General features: G+C 36.6%; 1 protein-coding gene and 1 long non-coding RNA gene across 3 annotated transcripts; both read left to right on the plus strand.

Moving 5' to 3' along the window:
- Nucleotides 1-7,736: 7,736 nt before the first annotated feature.
- On the plus strand, nt 7,737-12,551 carry LOC111900795 (F-box protein At5g49610). Its single transcript, XM_023896677.2, has 2 exons — nt 7,737-9,157; nt 12,455-12,551. The coding sequence occupies exons 1-2, from the start codon at nt 7,886-7,888 to the stop codon at nt 12,518-12,520; spliced, it is 1,338 nt and encodes a 445-aa protein (XP_023752445.1). The 5' UTR covers nt 7,737-7,885; the 3' UTR covers nt 12,521-12,551.
- A 3,966-nt stretch (nt 12,552-16,517) lies between these two features.
- LOC122198238 (uncharacterized) lies at nt 16,518-19,000 on the plus strand. Of its 2 annotated transcripts, none has more exons than XR_006192266.2 (6): nt 16,518-17,335; nt 17,431-17,557; nt 17,748-17,794; nt 17,993-18,032; nt 18,142-18,237; nt 18,553-19,000. It is a non-coding gene; the product is annotated as an uncharacterized LOC122198238 (long non-coding RNA). The 2 variants fall into 2 exon arrangements; XR_006192267.2 differs by having other exon boundaries at nt 16,519-16,773; nt 16,864-17,335; nt 17,748-18,032.
- The last annotated feature ends 1,858 nt before the right edge of the window (nt 19,001-20,858 follow it).

The following is a 20,858-nucleotide window of genomic DNA, read 5'->3' on the forward strand; positions in this document are numbered from 1 at the left end:
CTAATTTGGGATTAGCGGGCTTGGCCCGCTTGGCTGCCGGCTGAGACTGCGTCGGTCACCGATCCCTCCCCTGAGACTCCACCTCCTCCCCTGGCCTGAGTCTCTAGCTCAATCTCCCTCTTCCGGGCATTTGCCTGAAGCTCGGCAAATGTCCGGTACGAGGAGTTTGCCGCGAACTCCCGAATGTCTCTCCTCAAAATACTCAGATATCGGCTCATACGTGCCTGCTCAGTGGACACGTGCTCAGGGCAGAACATCTCCCTCTCATGGAACATCCTGGTAATCACCATAACAGACTCGGTACCCTGCTTGAGGGTCAGAAACTCCTGGGCCAAACGCTCCCTCTCCACCTGGGGAACGTACTCATCTCGAAACATGGCAGTGAACCTCTCTTAGGTCACTGCCGTAAGCTCAGCAGACGTAAAGTGCACCGTCACAAACTTCCACCAGTCCTTCGCTCCCAAGCGAAGCTGGTTCAGCGCGAACCGAACCTTCAAATGCTCAGGAGATGAGCAAGTGAAGAAACACCCCTCTATGTCAGAAATCCACCTCATAGCTGCCACCGGGTCCTGGGTCCCATCAAACTCTGGCGGTTTTGTGTTGCTGAACTCCCGGAACAGCAACGCATCACCACCTTGCGGCCTCGCGGCAGCAATAGCTGCGGTGGCCGCTGCAACAGCAGCCTCAGAAAGAGCGGCATAACGCTCGTCAAAGGTCTCAATCAGCGTTGTCTTAATAGACCCGAACATCTCTGGTATCTCTGCTCTGATGGCCGCAGCCACCTCCTCGTGGATGATCCGGCGGATCTCCTCATCACTAGTCTCACTGCTCTCAGGCATCAGACGTGTCCTCACCATGATCTACCTCTGAAATACAACATACGATAAATTAGAATCCATTCGAGCATACTTACACTCGACAACTCATTCCTCCTTGATCCTTGGTATTCCAAAGATTCTTACTTGGGCTGTACACCGCTTCGGTGCTTTCAGTAGTACGGGCCCAATACTACTGTCCGCACCGTATCAGAATACACCCCAAGTCCTCCTCTTCGGATCCCAAATTCCAAGTACTCTATCATGCATAATCCACTCTCTAACAGATCTCTCATAAGCCCCTCGCTGCTACCTACTCACTCTCAAGCATCTCATAGCAGATCACCTCTCCCTAGGCTAAGGCATCACAAATCAGGCCACTCTAATCCTAATAGGAGTACCTAGCCTACTCTAGCATGAGAATACATCATATCAATATTAATATCACATAACATGAGGGTATTTTGGGAAATCATCGTTCGGGCGCGGACTGATCGTACACACAACTCTGCTCTGCGTTTTTCCAAAAATCTTTTACTCTTTTTGAAAATACTTCTCAAATCCTCAGTTTGAGTTCAAATACGCCCGAAGGTGTACTCGAATCCCTCAAACCAAGGCTCTAATACCAACTTGTAACACCGTGAATTTCAAAATAATTTTTCGCATAATATAAAAACATTTTCATTTAATTTTCATAAAAACATCAATGTTTTAAGACTCCAATCCATATCATACAAAAATCCCAAGATCACATATCATAACAATCCCATGTGTGTGTACAAATCAAGCCGGCGCCTTCCCACGGTCATCACTAGTACCTGAAACAAACAACACTAACACTGTAAGCACAAAGCTTAGTGAGTTCCCCAAAATACCACACATAACACATATTAGCCACTCAAGGCTATAACTCTGTGGGTCTGTAGACCCTACTCTGTGAACCCACTGGTTCTAACTCTGGGAACCTTCCGGTTCCAACTCTATAAACATGCACAGCATAAATCACATAGAAATAATGCAGTACAACACATAACATACATATAGCATACAAATACTCTGTCACATAACTTTGATTACCTACTCAAGGTAAAGTATAGTGAGAAGACTCACCTCGCGTATCTCGATAACTCGCAAATCCCGGAAATCACTTGCGCTCGATCCTCCGAGCTATAATCCTCCTATAACACAATATATCTCTAATTAACACTTTCTCAACTAAGGTTGACTACCCCCATCAAGTCAACACTGGTCAACTCTGGTCAACGATCAACGGTCAACTTTGACCGGACTCGACGAGTGCACTAGAGCGACTCGGCGAGTCTATACGAGTTCACTGACTCCCTAGGATCCTCTTTTGACACGTCGAGTATTTCCCTGACTCGACGAGTTCCACCTGGCATGAATCGCGGGGCCACCACGACTCAACTCGTCGAGTCTCAAGAACAACTCGGCGAGTTCCAGCTCGACTCAGTCCACCTGTCAACCCTCTCTAACTCTCCCTGACTCACTGAGTCAACCCTTAACTCGGCAAGACCACTCGCTGAGTGGTTAAGGACAATCTTCATGCTACTCGCCAAGTCTGTTCTTCGGACTCGGCGAGTCCATGCCATGCATCAACTCAATCTCGCTTCTGAGGTCAGATCCGCTCCAACAACTCATAGATCTAGCCCTCCCAAGCACATTCATCACGTAAAGTCACAATCTTGGATACCATGCAACGCCTACAAGGCTTCTTTTGATGATATGACATCTAAATTGGTAACCTAAGTCTCCAACTCAAGAGGGAAGGCATAAAGCATGGCATTTGGGACTCTCTGGACCTACTAATGTCTAGATCTAGGTACCATTTCCCCATGGGACCTCTCACACTCCAAATACAAGGCAAACAAGGCATGAAGAAACCCTAGATTTGACCATATCAAGAAAAAACACGAGAATAAGCTCTGAATGTTACCTCAAGTAGCTTCCTCTGTCGAAATGGTAGTAGATCCAAGCTCCCCAACTCTCCTAGCTTGACCTTCCTCTTCCTTTCTTGCAAACACACACAAAAATGGTGAATAATGGCCTCTTATCTCACTCACAAGAACTCTCAGCTGCTCTGGTGCTCTCAAGGTCGAAGGTAGCCGCAATGAAGGGGTTTAAGGTCCTTTAAATAGGGCTTAAGGCCGGGAAATTAGGGTTTCATTAAACAGCGCGGACTCGCCGAGTCCATTCCTTGGACTCGCCGAGTCCAGGCACAAACCCGCGTCCAAATCCGCGATCATACTCGGCGATTCTAGGCTCCAACTCGCCGAGTCTCCTCACAAATTATCAAAAATAAATAAATGAATAATACCTGGGAATCCGGGTTGTTACAAGTACACACTAAGAACACTCAAAATGGCTCACAAACACTCAAATCGCTTTAGGGTTTTCAAGGATAAGGTTTAGGGACTTGGAAGCTAGAAATAAGGCAAGATCCTAGGGATTAAGTTGTTTAAATAAGGTGCAAACCCCGAAAATTAGGGTTTCATATCTGCCAGCAAACTTGTCGAGTTGAGGCCTCCTAACTCATCGAGTTGTTTTCTTAAATCCGTGGTCCATATCATCCCTACTTGACGAGTCTGGGGCTTCCAACTCGTCGAGTTGATCTATAAACATGAATAAATTATAAGTTTAAAGGCATACCAGGAACCAGACGTTACACTTATTAAGATATTATGTGGCATCCTGATACCTTTTTCAAGTATCTTGCTACTTTCTTATGTAAAATCATTTATTAATCTCTTCAAAACTATTTGTTTCCCAAATATTTCAAATACGCTTGCTTACACTTTAAAAGAAATCAATATTATTAAACAATTTTCCTGAATATTATTGTCTTCTTCCCAGGATCTTGGGCACGATCAAGATCTTTGGCATATTCGAAAAATCTTAAGCACTGTATCTTTTAACATTTAATGTCTAACATCACACCACACTAACTAATTTGGTCATAGAATTGGTTTGTTAGTTTATTTACCAAAAGAACTATTTTGCTTTTCCTTTTATTTTTCAGTTATTTATAATTTATCCACTATTTTTGTTAATTATAATTTTTAGAAAATGAAATTTCCCCTTATTGGTTCCAACCATCGGTCAACTCCAGCAACCACCACCTCTTTCTCAACTCCGCTAACCCAAATGAATAGGAAATACAAAATGCTTCCAGATATGTAGATATGGATGCCAAGGATTGAAAATTTGTAAATCAACACCCCAATCCAAGAAAGATTCCAACAAACCCCATAAAATTACATCAAACCAATCTCTAAAATCCTAAATCTTTCTATAAACCCATAAAATTGAATCAAAACAATCTTGAAAATCCTAAATCTTTCTATAAATCCAATAAAATACATAAAAAAATCTTGATGGCTATGATGATTGTGACTCTTCCAAACGAACATTCGAAAAGGTAACGAGATACGATGTCGACCTAAGGTTTTAATTTTGACCCTCCAGATGGTGACGCCGATTTAGGATTGGGATCTACCCATCCTCTTCTCTTTCAATCTCCTTCCTCTTATCGATCGTCTTCTCCTTCGGGCTACCACAACATACCCATCTCCTCTTCTTCGACCATTCGAACTTGCTATTGATGATGGGTGGTGACATATCCTTATCATATTTTCGTCCAAGTTTATTGTTACTGCTTCCTTGTTCTTCCTTGTAAGTTTCAAGTTGTTAATTAGTATCCAGAAAATTACTCCATTGACTCTATTTTTCTTCTCAAACTTCATGGGAGATTTACCTCCTCAAATTGGCAACTATCATTTGGTGCTTTCATCACTCTAAGCATGCCTCCCAAAAACGAGACCAATGTCGAAGAACCGCCATCTCTTCAAGATCAGCTACAAGCTCTTATCCATCTTTCCACAACCACTACTAACCGACTTGATACCATCACCACACACCTTACAACCCAAAACACCAACATGACCAAGCAAATAGAAATGATGGCCACCATAGTCAACCTCCTCGCCTCCAATAATCACAACCATCTGTTACATCCACCACCACCACCAAATTACAACCCACGACCACCCAAAATCCTTCTGTACATATTTTATGGAACGAACCCATTGGATTGGTTATTTCAAGCAAATAACTATTTTCAATATTACGGCATTGCCCTTTTACAAAGAATATCACTATCTGTCTTTTACTTTACTGGAGATGTGTTAGGTTTGTACCAACATTTGCCTAACACAAATTTACTCAACACTTGGCCAGAGTTCTTTGGAGCTTCGTTTTGGCCCTTCGATATATGAAAATCACCAAGCACCCTTATTTAAAATCAAGCAAATTCATCAATGGCGACCTACCAGACGGAATTTGAAAAAAATAAGCAACTGTATCACATGATTAAACAATGAAGCGTTCCTCAATTCCTTCATAATAGGATTGTAGGCCAACATACAAAACGAATTGGCAATTCTTCACCCCACAACACTTCACCAGGCTTGCGGGCTTGCTAAACTGGTTGAAGACAAACTACACATGCCCAAAAAAATCGCTACACACTACAACAACCTTACTCCAACCCCACCTACTATACTCAGTCGTATTCACTAATTACAAACACTACCCACACTACAACCATTACCTCAATAACCACGACTGCTAAGCCTAACCCCAACATCCTACCTACTCTCAAACCGCTACCCTTTACACGTTTATCACTAGAAGCACTGCAAAAATGTAGAGCAGAATGGATTTGCTTCTTATTTCGTAAGAAGTATGCACCAGGGGACAAGTACACCCCCCCCAAAGCACTTCCATGACTAACTCACCACCAGCAGACCAACAATAATTTTTCTCTCTGTCCACAACAACTTTCTTTAGGTTATCATCTCCCCAAACACTCCGAATCACCGGTCAAATAAACAACAACCAGTAACAATCCTCATCGACTGTGGTAGTACACATAATATTATTCAACCTCACATTGTGTCTCGATTCAAGCTCTCTTTGGGTTATTATCGCTCCAAACACTCCACATTTGTGTCCAAATTCAACCTGAAAACTCTAAATCACAATGAAAATGTTGCCTCCTTCCACACCCTCTATTTTAATTGTGAACCAAACCCACTACCTAATACGTCTTCACAAAATATTCACCATAACCCAACTATTGACCACCTTTTACAACAATACAACTCCATCTTTGTCAACCCAAACACTCTACCACTTCCATGCTCCCAAGACCATCATATTCCCACCGAAAAAGCAACAGACCCAATTAATGTTAAACTATATAGGTACCCTTATTACCAAAAGCATGTAATGACAAACCTTATTTCTAAGATGCTTTCGGAAGGCGTTATCAAACCAAGTCAAAGTCTGTACTCCTCACCGGTATTACTCATTAAAAGGAGGAAGGAACATGGCGCTTCATTGTCGACTACAGAGCCCTAAATTCAATCAACATCAAAGATCGTTTCCCTGTTCCTATGGTAGAGGAATTACTGGACGAATTGCATGGAACTTCTATCTTCTAAAAAATTAACCTAAGAGTAGGGTGCCACCAGATTTGAGTGACGCCAACCTACATTCATAAGACACATTTTTGCACAACTGATGGACATTACTGATTTCTCGTAATGTCGTATAGCTTGTCAAATGTGCCCTGTACGTTCTGGGCAACCATGAATGATCTTTTTTGACCCGTTCTACGCCGCTATGTATTAGTTTTCTTCGATGATATTCTGGCTTATAGCTCTTCCACAGAAGAACATTATGCCCACCTCTGATATGTCCTTGAAACATTGGCTTAGAAACACTTTTATGAAAAACAGTCCAAGTGTACTTTCAGAGCCCCAACCATTGATTACTTGGGACATGTAATATCATCAACAGGAGTTGTTGTCGATCCAGATAAAGTAAACACCATCCAAGCATGGCCACCACCAGCATCGTTCACAACCTTGAGAGCGTTTCTCGGCCTAATAAGGTACTACCGTTGCTTCGTGCGCGACTATGCTCACATCGCCGCTGCACTCAATGATATACTGAAAAATAGGCAATTTGAATGGTTCAAAGAAGCTCAACAATCTTTCATTGCCCTCAAGGAAGCAATGTCATAATTAGCATTTCCTATCTTCCCTAATTTCGATGTTGTTTTTGATGTCACTACGGATGCATCTAATGTGGCGATAGGGGTAGTTTTTTCTCACAATGATAAACCCATATCATTCTTCAACAAGAAAATGGGGCCTCGCATGCAGGTAGCTTCCACCTATGTATGCTAACTATTTTCTATGACTGAGGTAGTAAAGAAATGGAGACAATACATTCTAGGAAGACAGTTCTAGATCTTCACAGATCAAAAGAGTTTGAAGCACTTGCTCTCAAAAGTTGTCCAGACACCAGAACAGTACAAGTGGGCCTCGGAACTCATTGGGTTTGATTTTCAAATTTTCTATAAACTAAAGAAATAAAAAGTCGCCGTCGACACCCTTAGTTGAATCGAAGAGGCATCGGTACTAGCCCTATCAAAAACCGATCTCACGTGACTAGAAGACCTTCACAACCTCTACAAATCCAATACCGGGGAACAACTAGTCAATAATGAGCTCAATAAATCCAACCCCGACAAAACCTTTGTGTTTCACAATGGATATCCATACCAGCAACACTGATTGTCCATTCAGAAGGTGCATAGATCAGACAAAAGTTTTTAAATCAACAATTATAATTTTATATAAATAAAAAAAATATCTCTTAACTAATAATTTATTTAAAATAATTGATTAATAATTTTAAGTTTTATTATAAAATTTTAATTATTTTTTATAAATATACTTCTTATAAGTAAATATTTAAAAAAAAAAGATATATTGAAACATTAAAGTAGCCTATTAAATAAGTCGGTTGATTAATGGAGCCTTGTTGCGCAATCCATTGAATCCCTGTTAAACCCACCTCAAATGTATTAAACATACGAAAATTACCTAAGTAAGTGGGGTTTTGGGTTTCTTTTACTAAACCCACCTCACAGCTGTGCATGGAATACGACGATAACAGCAATACAAGCAGTCAATACAACGATGATGATGGCGATGAGAACCAAATTGTGCAGCAACAATATTTCCAGAAACACAAAAGAATTGTTTTGGTATGATATTCGAAACTTTCCTGATTCGTTGCTTATAGAAATTCTTGCTAGATTACCCGTGAAATCTATTTTTAGTTTTAAAAGTGTGTGCAAGCATTGGCAAACCCTAATTTCCCACCCTTCCTTCTGCCGATTCTATTACTCCATTCTCAATTCATCCTCGCGGCCTCTCAGAATCTTGTATAGGTACACTTGGCTACCGAACTTCAAGGAGTTTGTTAATCGTCTTGGTACTGAAATCCACAGTTCGTCCGAATTCTCTGTTCTTTTCCTTTCTACCCCTGAAGAACAATTACTATACGATCAGTTTAGGGTTTTATCTATGAGTAATGGTTTGGTTTTGTGTTGCTGGCGTTCGCCAACACCATTTGATTACTACATCTGTGATCCACTCACTCGACAATGGATCACTTTACCTAGACGTGGACCCAAGTATCACGAGTTCTTCAAGGAAGGGCTTATTACTAGGGTTAATGAAGATCATATGCTTACTAGTTATATAGTTGTGATGTTAAAACTTTTTGAATCGAATTATCTAAATTTAGAGATTTTTTCATCCGAAACGGGCAAATGGATCTCCTACAAGCTACCTTGCCCTATTCCTATCCAACTGCAGGGACTGTCCGATGGCCCATTCTATTGTTATGGGGCTCTCCATTGGGAAGTTAGTTATGATGAGGGGATTGATGGCCTGCTTGCGTTTGATCCTGACAAAGATCCAAAATCTGTTCGCCTAATTTCACTCCCAAATGACAGAGATCTCAAAAGTGGGCGTAACTACATGGGAGCTTGTCAATTATGTGGTGAGAGCCAAGGGACCCTTCGTTATTTTGAGGTGGCTCATGGTCGCAAGCAGTTCTATTTGTTCAGCATGTGGTCTATGAAGGATTATGAGAAAGGAGAATGGTGTTGTGAGTTTAAGGTGAGACGTAATGACCTTCATTCTAATGATCTGGAATTGAGTAATTGGTTGTTGGACGGATGGTTTCTTCCTTTATCGTTTCATCCGTTGAATCCAAATGTTGTGTATTTGATTTGCATGGATCCTCGGCGTATTGTGTCGTATAATATTCTGAATAGAAGGCTGTATTTTGATTGTAAACCGATTGACCACGGTCAAAGTGTTGGTTCTGTGATCCCATTTGTGTTACCTACATGGCCGGTGCTTGTTCCAAATGCCCGTGTTAAAAGCAACAAAGAGAAGGTAAAGTGCAGAAATTAGCAATGTATTTTACTATTTTTACAAATATAGGCAATGTACTTCGTAATTTCATCATGCTTACATTTTTTACACAAAGTGTACCAAAATTTAAGTGCCTTGTTTGGACAATTGATTATTGACCAGTCATTACATTTTTCAAAAAATTGGAGTAGCTATGATACCTATCCGTTGGTCCGGTTAAAATTCAGTGTTGTAAATGGTGTTTTGTTTTGTTTAATACACTCAGAACATTTAGTTGTGTTCACTTCATTGACTTTGACCAAACTGTAGCACTTGCTACAAAACAAAATTAAATCTTCATTCCTAATAATTGCCTCCCCTAAATGACATGTGGCAGTCTTCTAAGCCTTGTCTTTGCCACTTGGCGTTTTCTCCTAAACTCTTATTTCATATTCCCGCTCAAATTTGATGATGACTTTCCAACTAAGAAAGCTATAAATCAGGAATAATAATTGGAAATTCCTTAAAATCAGCACTCATTATTTTGGATTGGATTTAATTTAATATAACTCAGTCCCCTTTGCACCTTAAATCTTTGCAAATCACCGCCTCCCAATATCATTCGATTATGTTCCTTCTTCTTAAGCTAAACCAGACTCTCTCTCTCTCTCTCTCTCTCTCTCAAAACTATTTGATCTCCTCTACCTAATTCCACTGTCACCGCCCATATCTCTGTGTTTTTTTTTGAGACAACCAACATACCACCGCACCTCCAAGATTACCTCACTATGACCATTAGTTTTCTCCATCCATCCCTCTCTCTCTCTCTCTCTCTCTCTCTCTATATATATATATATATATATATATATATATATATATATATATATATATATATATATATATATATATATATATATATATATATATATATATATATATATATATATATATATATATATATAAACTACCAGCACTCTTTCTATCGCCGGAATCTGGTGACAAGGTAAAATTTCGTTTTGGTATTTGATTTTTCATCATATTTTTTTATTCAAAGGTTCGACTGTGATGTTTTCTCATTTCATAGGTTCAAATATCATTTATTTTGATATCAGAGGTTCTGATTTTCAACAACACTGTAGATCATTCTTACATTTTTGTACATAAAGCATTATATATTTCTTTAACTGAACAAGAGTTTACACTGCTTTCGATTTCTGCCTCAATGAGGCAGCAACTCCATTTGGTTTTTGCATAGCTTTGAAGATTTATTTCAGTAAGGTAATTATTTTTTATTTTTCGGTTGTGTGTTATTCATTTGTTTATATCATCTTGGAGTGTTGTTCAGTTTCAAATTCATTCTTCTTCTATAATTAAAGATTAGTTTTTTTTGTTACATTTGCTTCATTCCATTCCATTCTTCCTTGATTTCATCATACAGACACTGTCCACAAAATTGCTAAATGCATATAATAGTCAAAAGATTGTATAATCTTTTGAGCACGGTTGGATGGTACATATGTGGGGTATGTGGCAGGGGTATAACAGTCATTTTGATTGGTTAGCCCTTAAAACTGATAACACAATATGTGACTACTTATTTGTAAGTTTTTTGAAAAAAATTCTGATGTGTATGTTTATTGTGTCTGCGAAAAAAAATTCTATTTTTGCGACTCTGCATTCATAATTTTTCTGAAAAAAAAAATTATGATGTATATGTGTATTGTGTCTGTGTATGTCTGTACCCTATTTGTAATTTTTCTAAAAAAACTTATAGCAATTTACTTTCAAAGCACATTGCTATAATTTGTGTGTTTGTGTTAGTGTATGTATGCACTATATATGTACTTATTGTATGGAAAAAATGGAATAATTAAGTAATAAACTTGCAAAAACAGTATAATACCCTGAATTTATAGAATATATATTAAAAAAATAAACAAATCTTGAATCGTTTGAGAATAAGAGTGCAATTACAAGTCCAAGATGTGCTTTTTTTTTTTAACTATAATATGCGCCTACATATTACTTGCATTCAAAATATGAATATATCCTTAAATTGTACCACTGGCAACAAATTTGTTAAGGAAAATTGATGTTTATGTCATGATTTATAAACCAACTACTCCTTATTTTTTCCCTCATGATCCTTTTAATGCCATGTATTATATTATCCTCGTATTTTCTTCCCGCATGCTCTTTTTCCAACCGAATTACCATTATACCCTCCTCATTGTTTCGAATTCAAACAATATTTTACAATCACATAAAATCAACTATGATATTACAATCGCCAACTGTTATACCCCCTCTTAATTGCTTCCCGGATGTTGCATTTCCATCAAAATTACCATTCTACCCTCCTGATGTGTATCGAATTCAAAAAAGATTTTACAATCCCTGAAAATCAGCCATTAAATTAATATAAAATGATTTTCCAATGCATCTAAATCATCCATGATATTCGAAATGCCATTTAAACATGTTTGTTAATGCCGATATATTAGGAAACCTTTATTCGAATAATTATTCAAAAAATGCAAGTACTCATTGTTCATCTTAATCAATATACGATTCCTATTTTGTTGGAATAAATCCCCACTAATTTTGTTTGATTTATTTTCATATTTTTTGAACTTATAAATATTATCCTCATACTAGAGTTCAAGGTTCTAACCTCCCACTGAAAATCTATTTCAACTTTATTATTTATTTTAATTTTGATAAATTTTAATTTAGTAACACATTCTGCTTTGAAAGATCAATCATATTCTGCAGTGCATTACCTATGAAAATACCACTTGCATTTGGCTCTTTATATAGAGCCTTGTGTTTTATAACTTCAAATTTTAGGTGTTAAATTTTAACATATTTTTATCATTTCTTTAAATAGAGGAAATAGCAATGCAATTTCATTATTTGTACATCATAATGTTCTACTTTTATTTATATGTATTATAATATCATAGTTTGAAAGTATTACTCAACTATAGCATTGTACTTTCATTTTTTATGCCCAATAGCAATGAAGACTACATTGTATTTCCATGATATTGATATAATTCGGTAGACTTTTATAAATAAGATGCAAATGAAATAAATAGTCTTACAAAAGGCCATGGCAGAACCAAAAGTAGGCAAAAAAGAAGCTTGGGGAGCCAAGACACAACTTACTATTCTTAGTTTTGTCTATGATTAATTGCTCCAAGGTAGGATGCTTTGAGCCATTGCTACTATTTTCGTCACCCATCTTTTTGATTGAATGGTTTATAACATTTTATTTACTTTGGTTTGATGTAATTCCATTTTAATGTGTTGAATTTTTTTATGATTTTGCATCAGGTTGTTGAAGCAATCACATATTACAAAAACGCCCTTGCACTCTCAACAATAAGCTTAAGTACCTAATCATTAATTTTACAAAGCTCGGTTAAAAATATTCTTAATTTGCCTTCATGTTTTTTGATGATTATTGTCTTGCATTTGGGTCATTCTCAAAGAAAGTTTTGCATTTGGGAATTGTTAAATTGGCATTTGATGAGTATTGCTTGCATCTAAAAAAAGATATTTGGAATTTTATCTCAAGTTTAAAAAACAAATTATACTTTTCTATTAAGAAATAAGAAATTGTAAGCTTGACATTAGTTTTGGAAATTTTGCTTGCTCATGAAAAGTTACATACATGATAGGTAGTGAATGTAATGTGTGTATGTCAAGTGATCTTAGATGGTTATCCGATTTTTTCTAAAAAGTTTGGTCGATATGTGGAATCAAATTTACATTTTGGACAAAATTTGTCACAAACTCTTCAAATGTGTTATACAAAATTACAAACTATTCCAACCTGTTATACAAAATCTATTTTAATTTTTTATTAATAAATACATTTAACTAAGTATTGCATATATTTTTAATATTGTTGTCATTGTTTTAAGCGAAATTAGGTTTTTATTTCTGTTTATGTGTAGTTGTGTCATGTGTGCTCTATTATTGTTTTAATGGAAATTATGTTGCTGTTAAAATATATTGTTATTATTATTTTCGATTGTAACAAGCGCCATTTTTTGACTGGTTTTATATGTAAAAAACAACATTTTTTTTAATGTTTTTACTGATATTCTAAATCGACATATTTATCTTTGTTTTATATTTACATAGTCAATGGCTGCCCAAAATGTTACTTTGATACTAGCCCTTTATATGTATATAATTTTTTTTCTTAACCGTGGTTTCCACGGGTTATAACCTAGTGAAAAAATATATTACATTTTTATGGCTAAAAGGAAAAACGTTTTTCTTTATTTATTAGTTTTTGGGCAAATTTTCTTTATTTTTTGTACACCTATAGACACCCTCCCAAAGTTATCTTCTTTTTATTTATTAGTTTTTTGGGCCAAATTTTGTTTTTAACGCCCACCTAAAGTTATTGTTATATATATATATATATATATATATATATATATATATATATATATATATATATATATATATATATATATATATATATATATAGGAACCAAATATTTTTTTCAATTTCTAGAGCTTATTCTTTATCGAAAAAAATATTTAAAAATATCTAAATTTATATATTAACATTGTGAATGTGAAAAATATTTTTCGGATTCACATTGTGAATTTTCAAAGATTCACATTGTGAATTTGACGTAAAAAAAATCGACTTTGATATCATTGGAAAAATGATAAAAAGTTATGAATTTCTGTATTTTTTGTTTTTTTTTTGATAAAAAATAAGTTGTAAAAGTTAAAAAAAAAAAAAAAAAATGGTTCCTTGGTTAATTATGGTTCTCTATTGAACCTCACCCTATATATATATATATATATATATATATATATATATATATATATATATATATATATATATATATATATATATTGTCATAACACAATCCAATATAAATTTATTATCTTTAATTTATTGCTAATAAATTTAATCTTTATAGTACTTGTGGTTGATTTTTATAAGAGAAAATCTTTTTTCGCATTTACGTAAAATATTTATGCTTTTGCATGAACATATACCACTTTCAGAGTGGTAAGGAGAAAGTGCATCTTCTTTTGCCATCTACGGAAATCTTGTCCTTCAAACTTGTTCAATTTTTCAAACTTGCTTGTCATATCTTCACAGAATCGCCACTTGCCATGATCACAGAAATACTTTAATCTTTGTTAGAAAATTGGGGTATGGAAAGACATGGAAATCCTAAGAATCGTGTTAAACACTTTCAGCTTAAAGTATTTGGGTGGTACTCCCAACCTTTAATCGGATAAGACTCAGAAGAGTTTCTAGAATAGAGAATATGAAGTTATGATTTCGTGATTGTTCTTCTACCAGGATAATAATAACCAAAGAATGATTATGTATATCATTTGTCTGAAAACTGTCAAGGCAGTTTTCTTTGTCCAAAAACTACTGCAACTGTCAAAACGGTTTATAACAGTCACAAACTATCACTAAAACCGGATCATTAAAAAGGGTTAAAACGAAGTAAAAAAAACCGGGTTCATTTATAGAAAATTCAGATTTCTAAGGCATTTATAGAAAAAGCCAGGGGCTCTGCCCCTTCGACCCCGCCAGGGGCTGTTGCCCCTTGGACCCCGCTCCTAGGGGCGCTGCCCCCGGACCCCCGTTCGTTTAGGGGCTTCGCCCCAAAATGACAGTCTACTTTGAATCTTGAATAAACTCAAATAAGTGTGCACTCCGCACCTTCCTTACTTGTTTAATATTCATCAAGATTGATTTTTAGTCAACAAGTCAATCCATTACACTTAAATACACATTGATGATGCAAAATCACCAACACATAAGTTACTGTAGAGAAAATGATTTTGGGTTGGTTGAAGCTGATATAGTTGATATAAGTATACATGTATAAAGTGAATGCGACTACTTTCTTTTATTCGAATATAATAACCGGGAAAAAGAAAAATATTGTATATATTCAATAATAAGTTTATTATGTGATATATATATATATATATATATATATATATATATATATATATATGTGTGTGTGTGTGTGTATATATATAAAAGTTCAATTGAGAAAATAAAAAATATTTAGAATGGAGAATCATTCTCACTCAATCATTAATTTTTTGCCGCAAAACGCTTCGGCATACTAGGCCGATGGAGTCTAATTACTGGTTAGCACGAATTTCAACATGAAGAGCTTGAGGAACAAGTAGGCTCGTATATTATGAGCTTTTAGTTTTGCCATTAGATTTCGTTGTGTCTAATTTTGTTACCATCGTTATTATGTTAAGACGAACTTCCAAAAAAGGCGTTTTCATGAACAGGAACGTAATCAAAATAGGCTGAATCTCGATATACATACTAATTGCAGCTGAAAGCAATTACAGAATAAAATTTATCGGAGCAGAAAATGAATTCATACCACGGACTGGAGCACCAGAACACAGCATCAATTTGCAGCAGTAAAAAGTACGATCTAAATAATCGGAATCAAAATTTCAAACAACGAATAGCAGGATCGAGATTAATGAAATTGATTTGATCATTTCAATCACAAAATGCATCTCAGTATGAGAAATTGAACACATATACATACATACATACATTCCAAGATATATACGCACAACAAATGATTTGGAGAAAGACGTACTTTGAGGCCATCGACGGAGAGGAGACCACTGATGATGCATTCCTTGAGACCGGTGCCGAGTACTATCACATCGTATTCTTCATCCATGGTGGTGCAATTAGGTTAACGAACATCAAATGAAATGAAAAAATTGAGTGATTTGATTTTAATCAACTAAAACTATCAGTCAATGAAGAGAAAGAGGGAAGATGTTTGATTGGTAAAGATGACGATATGGGAATTCTCGATTAACGGTTTAAGCTGGGGATTCACGATTAATGTTGTAATCTTGATATGAAAGAAGGAAGGGCTGATTGTGTTCTTGATGTTGGGAACAGATGAAATAATGGTTATTACTATTCAGAGGAAGAAAATGCGACGGGATGGTATTTAAGTTTTAAAACGACGTCATTTTAGAGGGTTTTGTACCTAAGCTTAGGTGGGGCTATAATGTATATTCCCTTTTCCCTATATATATATATATATATATATATATATATATATATATATATATATATATATATATATATATATATATATATATATATATATATATATATATATATATATATATATATATATATATATATATATATATATATATATATATATATATATATATATATATATATACCTTAATAAGCATTTACCACAGATGTTGAATTTTAAGATTATAACCCCTATTCTCTAACAGTTAATTGGGCTGAAAAAGTCAAGGCAATGATTTGAGTTCTTATCCAACCGTGATTTAATGGATTATTTAAATACCAAACTCCCATTATTCTCGGCCCCTATCTCTACTATCTCCTTCTATATTATACTGATGTGCTCCTCCAATTCCACAAACCTGATCACACTTCACAACCACTCCAAAACCCTAGATCGTATATTCCATTTTCACTATCGTCTCCGTCTCCAGGTCACATTCATCGCATCTGTATCCCCTTCTCCCCTACACCACCACCACCCTCGATCAAAATCATTTGTACCCCTACCACTTCCCCTCTCTTTTAGATTCTTCCTCTCCCCTGTAAAAAGGTTTAATTTTTGTTCTTTCTTATTTCCATTTGTTTGTTTTTTATTTTGGAATCAATTTAAGTTAATGTTTGATTTGTTGGGTTTTTTTAGGAGTAATTTCTCTGTTTCGCTCTCATCTCCGTCTATTGCTCAAAAAGCCATAAACATCACTATTTTGCTCTTTCTCTGACATGTATCAACAAAGGCATTTCAAAACCTCAATCACATACTACACTCACAATGGGATTCAAAATTTGAAATTGGATTTCATTCTCTCAACCACATATTCAAATTTGAAATTTTCAAATCTGAATTTCATGTAATTCTCTATTTCTCTCTAAACCTCTTTACTGTAGTCGGCGACCTTCTAGGGTTCGCTATCCCCTCCCTCAATTTCTCTGTGATAGAAGATGAAGAGGATGGCCGCCGTTTACACCCATCAATATTTCTTTTGACTGTGATTCATCACAGACCTCCGCACACAAATCTGCTAACATCTCTGCTTCCTAGCTAAAGATTTCCATGTGACCTTTAAACAATGTTTTTGCAGTAATTTTCAATTCCATTTCCGTATTATTTAAAGGTAAGTTCGAATGGTTTTTTTTTTTGTGAATTTTACAATTATTTATTTATTATTATCATTTTTTTTCTTCTTTTTTTTTTTTTTAAATCCTACAGATGCTTATATGTGGATATGGGGATAGGTAAAATGATTCCATTATGTTTTGGGGTTTATGGAAAGGCTATGAAGAAATGGAGTAACCAGTTGTCAAATAAGAAAAGCATGTAGTTCTCCATCATATAAGTATGTTAAGTGATCTCTATACATCGTTATAATTTGACACTTACTCATATATATCTATAACAAAGGATTACAACCAAGAAAAACCACTATAATTTAAGCTTTTGAGTATAAACGGTTTATTTGTTTTTTAGAAAATTATATATATTCTATAGCATGTATTATGTTTATATTGTGAATATGGTTATTGCAGGATGAAAGCAGCTGCCCAGTTATATTATCCTAGCTACTTTTATTTTTGTGAGTCACCCAATTATATTATCCCAACTGAATCGGTCAAAGTTGAATCAATCATTCCTTACCTTCAAGTTGATTGAATCAGTCAACATTAAATATGTTTTATATTGCACCACTCTCTCAGTTATTTCACAATTTCTTGGCTAGGTAAGTTTTTTCTTCACAATTTCATAATTTCATTGTTTTTCTTCACGATTTCAGGTTGACTCACTTTCAGTTTCCTTGTAATGATTCCCTTGTGGTATGATTTCTAATCCTTTTTTATCATTTTCTTTCCATTTGTGTAATTACACCTAATTTTCATAAAGTAGGAAAACTTATCTTGATTGTTCCATTTTATCCTTTTACAGATGTTTCCAGGATAAATCTATAAGCTTGTGGGTTGTTTGGCAAGGAAAAACAGATAATCTGATGATGAATCTCAAGAGCTCACACATGCAGAAAATGTATGCTATCTTCTTATGATGTCTATTTTATGGGGCTTACCTATTTTAAGGGTATGGAGCTATTGCTCCTGTTGACAATGATGCTTATACATTCAGGCTACTAGATGATGCATTATCCTGGTTGAACTATTTTTAGGACTTCTGTTATATTGTTTATTTATAAATGATTGAGTCAATATAGATCTTACACTACAGCTTTCCCTCCTATAAATCTCAAATCTACCATCTTATTATCCTATTAATGACCTCTTTTTTTGTTTCTATATTTTATGTTTATGGTGGGTTTTATGAATCTACTCCATTTGTGTTTGGCAGTTTCAAAAAATTCAATTGGGAATTTGAAGATTAAGGAAGCCACTATTGATGTCGCAGAGGTTCAGACTTGTTGGAATGAACTAGGCTTCCTCTGAAAGAGGAAAGTGATGGAAGCTACTAACATTGAGAAATTAATTTAATCAATCAAGGGATTTATATGTTAAAACCACCAAATATGAAGCACATGCCAATGTGGTGGAGTCGTTCAAGGTGAAGTAATTATGTGGGATTTTTTAGTTGGGGTTTCAGTTTAGTTTGTTATATATGGTGGAGCTACTAATTTTACAGGCTAAATAGAAAGGTTTTGAATAAAATAAACCAAAACTAGAAATAATGTGTTAAATGCATTTTGCTTGATACTCGAGAGATCATATCCTGCAGGGAGTGAGCTTTTCCTTAATTATTAGTTTATTGGAATACTTCTAAGGAAATATGACCTTTCGTGTAACGACCCAAATTTTTACAAAGGAAATTTTTTCATTTTAATTAATCAAACCGATTACACATTCCATAGGTTTCCAAAACATTTGTTCCCAATTCACAGTTATTACATCATTGTTGTCTTTTTCTGAAAACATTAGAGAGTCCCAAAACAACCAAAAGAGAGGTAGAGTACACGCCACGTCATCACGCCTTGCATTTGCCCTTAGCCTCCGAAGTACCTGCAACAATCAACAACCTATAAGCGAAATGCTTAGTGAGTTTTTCAGAGCATACTACACACAATCCACACATCACATATCCTGATAGCCAAAAAGCTACACACATAACACATAAGCCATGCATACATAAAATCTGTAATAGTGCCATGGGCTACCCCACATGGTCTTTACCTAGGGCCGCCATGGGCTCCCCCACATTGTCGTACACCCAATGCCATGGGATACCTCACATGGGCTTCACCTAGGACTGCCATGGGCTAACCTACATGGTCTTACATCCAATGTCACGGGCTCCCCCGGGGTCTTTATACAACATGCAATCACATATCATAATAAACACAGAATATCTATCACATTTACCATAATCACATAATGGGCCGGCCTTGGTGCCTTAGACCCATAGGTATGGTGAGAAGACTCACCTGACACGAATGTTGAACTGACACATTGAATATACCCCACGAGCTGCCCCAACTCAACTGCCTTCAGGGAGTGCTTCACAGATGAAGATCTTGAATTCCCACGAGTTCTTTTCTTCCTTTTAGCTTGCTTTCCTCAAGGGTTCTTTTCACCAAGTCCTTCCTTCAAGCTGAGGATCAGGGTGTTACAACTCTCCCCCACTTGAATTAGGCTTCGTCCTCGAAGCCTGCTGGTCCAAACAACTCCGGGTAGAAACCTCGCATTTCATCTTCCGATTCCCAGGTCCATTTCGGAACCTCTTCGGTACTGCCATTGCACCTTTACCAACTTCACTTCTTTATTTCGGAGCTTCTTCATCGTCCTGTCCAAAATCGCAACTGGTCTTTCGACATAATTCAGGCTCCCATCCAACTGAATGTCGTCCAAGGGTATGACTGAGGACTCGTCGGCAACACACTTTCGAAGCTGGGATACATGGAAGGTGTTGTGAATCCGACTAAGCTCCTCTTGAAGCTCTAATCGATATGCCACCTTGCCTACCCGGGCTATGATCCTGAACGAACCTATGAACCGGGGCCCCAATTTACCCCTCTTGCGGAACCGAATAATCCCTTTCCAGGGCGACACCTTTGGTAAGAAAAAGTCCCCTTCCTGAAATTTGAGGTCTGATCGCCGTCGGTCCGCATAACTTTTCTGACGACTCTGCTTGACCCGCAACCGGTCGCGTACCTGCTGAATCAATCCGGTGGTCTCGAGTACCACCTCCGTGCTCCCCAAAACCCGATGTCCAACCTCGTCCCAACACACTGGGGTCCTGTACCTCTGCCCATATAACATCTCAAATGGTGCTCGGTCAATACTGACATGATATCTGTTATTATACAAAAACTCTGCCAATGGGAGATACGCATCCCAACTTCCACCGAAATCTAGCACGCATGCCCGCAGCATGTCCTCCAGTGTCTGGATCATTCTCTCACTATGGCCGTCGGTCTGGGGATGATATGTCGTACTAAAATGCAGCTGGGTACCCAGTTCCTCATGAAACTTCTTCCAAAACCTGGATGTAAACCGAACATCCCTATCTGAAACCACTGATACCGGCACTCCGTGCCTAGCCACCACCTCTCGAACATAAATGTCCGCCAACTTTTCTGCAGATATACTCTCGGAGATCGGGATGAAGTGGGCACTCTTCGTCAGTCTATCCACGATTACCCATAT

Source organism: Lactuca sativa, chromosome 5 (assembly GCF_002870075.4).
Source record: "Lactuca sativa cultivar Salinas chromosome 5, Lsat_Salinas_v11, whole genome shotgun sequence".
Classification (NCBI taxonomy): Eukaryota; Viridiplantae; Streptophyta; class Magnoliopsida; order Asterales; family Asteraceae; genus Lactuca; species Lactuca sativa.